The sequence below is a fragment of the Lactuca virosa genome, chromosome 4 (assembly GCF_052849685.1).
Source record: "Lactuca virosa cultivar CGN04683 chromosome 4, Lactuca_virosa_CGN04683_v6, whole genome shotgun sequence".
Taxonomy (NCBI): Eukaryota; Viridiplantae; Streptophyta; class Magnoliopsida; order Asterales; family Asteraceae; genus Lactuca; species Lactuca virosa.
In genome coordinates this window covers 330,346,903-330,353,256 of record NC_136429.1, presented here as the reverse complement: position 1 = coordinate 330,353,256, position 6,354 = coordinate 330,346,903, and the positions used below count along the sequence as shown (strand labels likewise).

The following is a 6,354-nucleotide window of genomic DNA, read 5'->3' as shown; positions in this document are numbered from 1 at the left end:
GTGAAGTTATCCACCCCCGAATGTTTCCGCCATTCTGGTTTGGGGGTGTGACAATTTACGATGGATAATTATGTCTACGTTAAATCATTAATATTTCATGGCATAATTTTTGTTACGAGTTATTTTGTCTGTCATAACATTGTTGTACGTCGTAATTCGACTGTCATTGAAAGTGTTTTTTCTAGTAGTGAAAAATGCCACTAACCCTTTAGTGTCACTTTTTGCTTTTGCCGGTGCAAATTTGTAAGCTTTTAGTGACACTTTTTATTTGTCGCGATAGAAGAAAGGTTTTTTGTAACACATATTTTGTGTCATTAAAAGCTCATTTTATTCAAGTATTCATTTTACTTTTAGTTACACATTTGAAGATTTTATTGACGCTTTTATTTGCCACAATACAAAATCACATTTTGCGCCGGTAAATATTCATGAGATTCTATAATTTAAGCCACCTATATCTACATAATTTTTTATCTATAATATAAAAGGGTAAATTACACGGATGGTCCCTGTGGTTTAGGGTAATATGCGTGTTTGGTCTCTAACAACTTTTTTTTACTCGGACCGTCCGTACTTTATATTTTTGTTGCACGATTGGTCCTTATCAGATGTAAAAATACTACTCTGCCCTCATCTTATATAATTTTGTATTAATGATTTATTTATTTTTTTATTAGTATATAAATTAAATATTAAAAAGGTAAAAAACAATCCTAAGCGTCATCTAACCCCACTTCCCAATTCCCTCAGTCACGTTTTCTCTCACCTCCCGTCTTGTTCATCCATCGCCTCCAACCCCCTTTACCATCGTCGGCCACCAACAGCTATTGCCCCCGTCACCAACTTCCGATGATGGTTGTCTTTCCATCGTGTTCTTCCTTCAAAGCCCACCGACTGAATCACAAAAATCTCAGAGCATATTGACGAAGTTCGCCAAAGAAGGAGGAGATGAAGCAGACACTAGAAGCAGACGAGACGATAAAATCTTGAGCCATTAGCCTCTTTCCCCATCTCGTATTAGGAAGCATGTTATCGAACCAGACACGACAAATACTATAGATCTAGGTTGCAGCAGGACTGCGGTTCACCTTTGCCCTTTACCCTCGTCGGCGCCCAAACCAACCCTACAACACCGGTTCGATTTCAATTTCAGTTCAATTTCATATTTGATTTCGGTTTTAGGTTTGAATTCATATTTTATTTTGAGTTTTGAGTTTGATTTCACTTTCAGTTCGATTTCAAGCTTCAAATTGCCATCAATTTTGATTTCAGTTTTCATGGTTTCAGGATTGCTTTCAAGATCAATTTAAGGTTCAAGTTCCAATTTTGGTGATTATCGGAATCTGATTTGTTGCCAGAGAAGACCAGAATCTCCATCGATTTCATAAGAAACCACTTATTTGACTTCTGATAACGTGGCTCGGAGCCACCAATGACCTGTTTGAGATCTCTTCCCGGTTGATTTCTGTTTTTTTTTAATTCATGAAATGTGTTTGGGTTTAATGGAGGTTTACTAGAGAAGACATTATTTTGATTTTGGTTTGGTATTTGTTGTTGGTTCGCCGGAGAAGACAAAGTTGTGGTTGGTTTACAGAGAAGAAGAGGGGTGGGGTGGAGTGATAATCTAGGACCCATCAGATTTTAATATTTAATTAATATCATTTCCACATTTAATTATTATTTTTTTAATTAACTGATAATTTAAAAAATGTAAAAGAAGTCAATAAAGGTAAATCATTCTTTTTAGAACGAACAAGGACCAAGCGTGCAACAAAAATTTAAAATAAGCACAATCCGAGTTAAAAAAAAGTTATTAGGGACCAAACACACAGATTACCCTAAACCACAGGACCATCCATGTAATTTACCCAATATAAAATAAAATACATAATTAAATTGTAGCACATAGAAAATAATAGAAGTTCTATTGTCTTTTATCAATATTTTTAAACTTTTTGAATCAAGTACGGCTAAACATTTGAAAAATAATAAAACTTCTATTGTCTTTCATCAATAATTTTAAACTTTTTGATTCAAATATGGCTAAACATTTGAAAAATCATCTACAGATCCTTGGGTAGAACCTTGGGTACTTGAGGCGTCGCTTGCAATGGCTCCTAAGGAAGCCTACATAATAAGAACATACAACAAATATGACAATTGTTATCCTATTGTTTTTATCCCACTTTCAAAATAATAGCATCACACTTTGAAAGTAGGTCGTTATACTTTGAAAGTGTAGCAACCTACTTTCAAAGTATGTTGCTATTACTTTGAAAGTGGGACAGAAAACATTGTTTAAAAAAAGAGTAAATGAACTTTGAAATGATTAAGTACAAAAGAAGATGATAATATAAGTCAAAATATAAAGCACCTCTTTGTGAGCAAGACGAGTAGATGATTTTCTTCCGGAAACATGGGATTCATTTGTTTTCTTTTTTGTAATTTATCCAAAAAGAAACGGTTACCAACTTTTGGTGGCATGTAGCTATATAAATTAGTTTATTTGACGCCTCAAATGTCATATAACACATAGAAGTAAAAAAATATAAATAAAAAATTTCATTAGAGTTCTCTAAACATGTGATGGTTGAGACATACAGTTTAACCATTATCTTACTTGTTGAGTTTGAGTATTACGAAAACTCCACATAGGATGAAAGCAACTGCAACAAGCAGCCATCCACCAATAATCAATATGCATCATAAAGAACATCCATCACGAAAATTACGATCATACCCTCCAAAAAAAAGTAAAAATAAATAACTTACAAGTGGATTGCATTTTTGTGACCAAGTATCGACAAAACTGCAAGAAAAAAACCCGAAAATTATGGCAAAATAAACACTATAAACAATGAGCTTCTTATGAAGACTTAAAAAGGCCTAAAATGGAAACAATGAGCATTACTATCGCAACAGTAATCATGGAAGATGGCCTGGAATAAACTAAAAAAAAAAAAAAAAAACATCATTTAAGAATATTTGACATAAATGAACTAAAAAAAGGTCAGATGTTGTATTTTTGGATCATACACGACATAAAAAATGATTCTTATTTTTCTTGAATTCTGATGTGTTTTCCTTCCCAATGTATCTGAAGCAGAATTTAAGTTTTGTCAATATTGTCTTTCACATCTGAAGGAAGGTAAAACTGTGCCACATTGGCGGTTTTTTGCTCATGACAAATACCTAATCTGATTGGTTCACAACATAATTTAATGTGTCCAATGCTTTGATCACCAACAAACTCATCTTGCCCAATTGAAAGAAGAATGCATCTAGTTCTCAACAAGAAATTATATTTCGTGATCTATATAACAAAATCATAAATATACTTCATGCTTTCTTTGAGTTCATAATTAAAACTTATGCTGCAACACATTTGAAGATGATGAGCAAAATCAAGCATAATGTCTGAGAAAGTCTAGATTTTTTGCCTTTGATGTCGATTCTCCATCCACATAAGTGATGTGTGATCATGGTGACACCAAAGAACACAAACCATATCATACCAAGAATCAAAGCAACAGACCTTGTAAATCCCTCAACCATCACATGTTTATATCTTTAAAAAGTTAGGAACTTTATAAAAAGTATTAAGAAACTTATGCATCATAGGAAGTTTCTAGATAACAATTACCACGTTAAATCTTAGGAAAATCATATACATCATAGGCTTGACGAATCATTGTATCTAATTACTACAATAACTCTTTATAACATCAGGATGGAACTAGTTCACCTATAAAAAATAAAATAAGAGTAAAAACAACTATTAGAGTTCTCCCTTAATTTATATCGTGTTCATAATTTTTAACATTTACAAATTAGTGAACACCAACTCCTTGTGTTTATGAATTCTATGACACTAGAGCAGTACACACAAATCTTATCAGGGACCAAATATATTTGCAAATGGACTTTAAACATATTGAACAGTGGGAATAAAACCATGGAATAATTAAAAAAAATAATAGAAACATACTTTGGCACGAAAAGTTGCTTTGAGGTTTGACCAAGTGCAATCAGTCGTTATGTCGAGCACCTGGTATGCAGAAGAAACAGACATGGTGTTTTGATCTACATTACTGTCTCTGACAGAGTTCACCCTGAATTGGTTGTCGGTATCTTAAAAAAGAAACGATTTAGGTAATTGTTTTGATTTAAATCATATGATTCGACTCCTAAGTCGTAAACATGAAACTAAGCACATTGGGAATGATTTAGGGCACAAGGTCTTCCGATTTTGACGTACTGCGTTTTCCTCTAGTGAGAATTTAACCGAAATCCTTAGGGGGCATATCAATGGATCGTATATCCGAGTGTTGCGTGTGTATGTTGGGAGAATTTGAAGCTAGGAGTAGAAGATGAAAACTTAACTCAATATACAAGTATACAAGAGCTGGAAAAATCTTAATCATTATCCATGTTACCAAATTGAAGTCAAGACTAGCGATGGTGAATAAATGTGACGGCGACAGTCGACAAATGCCACGGCAGAGTTGGAGCAGGTGGCGATGACACCGATAAAGCAGGGACGATGGTTTCGGTGGAGCAGGGTGATGGCGTGCTGAATAGCTGATTGTTTGAATCGTTGCTGGTAAGGGTTTTAAGAGTGGGAGGGGATAAAATGTAAAATAGAGAAAAAAAAAAAAAAAAAGGTAAAACCACCTATTTGCACATGAAACTATGAAAGGATATAACTGAACCATATATGATCAGCGTTAATAGAGATTAAGAAATAGGAATCAAATCAAAAGAAATTAAATATCCTTCTATTTTTTTTTCTATAAATCTTCATATCCAAATAAATAGTTGTAATATTTAAACCATATATGATCAGCTTTAATACAATTAACCATATATAAAATAGGAATCAAATCAAAGAAATTAAATATCCTTTTATTTTTTTTTTACTACAAATTTTCATATCCAATTAAATAATTATATCTATAACATTTAATGCTCATTTAATGAAATTTAATAATATTTTATTATACTAATATGACGCATGTCATCATTTAATTGAGTAGAATAATTTTTAGGAACAAAAAGTAAAAGATATTAAATTTCTCATCAAATTAATAAACAATTATGGAAAATGGTCAAAAGTTATAATTTTCTAAGAGATCGAGGACTTGGTTTGTAATTTACTTTTCTTATATAACAGTTATACATTTATAGTCTATAATATATTTAATAAAATATAACTTTTAATGGTATATTAAAACACTATGTCTCTATAATCATAAATATTATTGACATAAAACATTAAAAGTTAATAAATTTATTAATTTATATAGTGGCACATAAAATATGTCTCTAGAAACATGATATAGTGGCACATAAAATATATGACATTAAAAATATGTTACTAAATGACATGTTGTTTGTAGTGTTTGCTAGATCAATGATATATAAAGTGACACCATGTTAATTTTATTATAGATTTCTTTTTATTGCGGTTTTGGCAATTTATGTCATTAAACAAAGTAATACAAAAAAAATAATAACTTTGTGAAATATGTTATAATACAATATGTACCAAAAGCTTTTAAACAAAAAACCTTAGACCCGAGGCGAAGCACAAACATTTTTACTAGTTACGATAAGAGATAACCTTTTATTTCTAAAAAGAATTATTATTTAAATAACTTATCGCAATTAGAGACAACCTGTCGCGTCTAAAAGAAATTAAGTAATCAAATAATATTTTACCTATACAGACAACATGTGGTCTCTAAATCCAATCACTTTCAGTGAAGACACACGTGTTGTAGCCAAAAAACATTCAACGACAGGGCTACAAAACGAGGTAGCTGTCTGCGACAACCACCATCGTCCCTATTAATCTTTAGCGACAGCAACGATACTTTTAGAGACAACATTTCTCGTCTCTAAAAAGCATTTTTCTTGTTGTGTTAATTTTTTTTCTTTTAAATTATAATGATTATAAAAATATAAAAATTTAACATAAAGTTTTAAAATACATATAAAAAATGATTAGGATTAATACCATATTTTAAAAGTTAAGAAGAATAATATTATATTAAGATTTCAGGTTAGATTAATATTATATTTTCATGTTTAAAGACAAGAATCACTCGTTAAAAAAAATGGGGAAATTGAGTAATCTAACCTTTATAAATGATCTCTTTCATAAAAATGACCAAAGTTTTTTTTTTTAAGTAACCACATTCTTCGGAACACATACTTTCGGAGAGATCTCCGGAATTCCGGACCATGATTCCGGAACACTTGGTATTTTTCTTTATAAGGGTTAGATTACTCAAATTCCCTTTATATAATGTATATCTCTTTTCGGACAGGCCTCCGAAACACTAGAGTATG

The 6,354-nt window shown here is 31.5% G+C and overlaps 1 protein-coding gene across 1 annotated transcript; it reads right to left on the bottom strand.

Moving 5' to 3' along the window:
• Positions 1 to 1,908: 1,908 nt before the first annotated feature.
• On the bottom strand, positions 1,909 to 4,715 carry LOC145106126 (uncharacterized). Its single transcript, XM_079043162.1, has 4 exons — positions 4,437 to 4,715; positions 2,773 to 2,809; positions 2,621 to 2,666; positions 1,909 to 2,127 (listed from the first exon to the last, which is right to left on the bottom strand). The coding sequence occupies exons 1-4, from the start codon at positions 4,713 to 4,715 to the stop codon at positions 2,118 to 2,120; spliced, it is 372 nt and encodes a 123-aa protein (XP_078899288.1). The 3' UTR covers positions 1,909 to 2,117.
• Positions 4,716 to 6,354: the final 1,639 nt, after the last annotated feature.

Excerpts from the sequence above, each read along its gene's own strand:
- LOC145106126 (XM_079043162.1), bottom strand. The coding sequence starts at position 4,715 with ATGGTTCAGTTATATCCTTTCATAGTTTCATGTGCAAATAGGTGGTTT. Across the intron at positions 2,810-4,436 it reads CTAGTCTTGACTTCAATTTG|TTTTGTCGATACTTGGTCAC; the intron begins GTAACATGGATA and ends TTTTTCTTGCAG. Across the intron at positions 2,667-2,772 it reads CACAAAAATGCAATCCACTT|TTGCTTTCATCCTATGTGGA; the intron begins GTAAGTTATTTA and ends TGCTTGTTGCAG.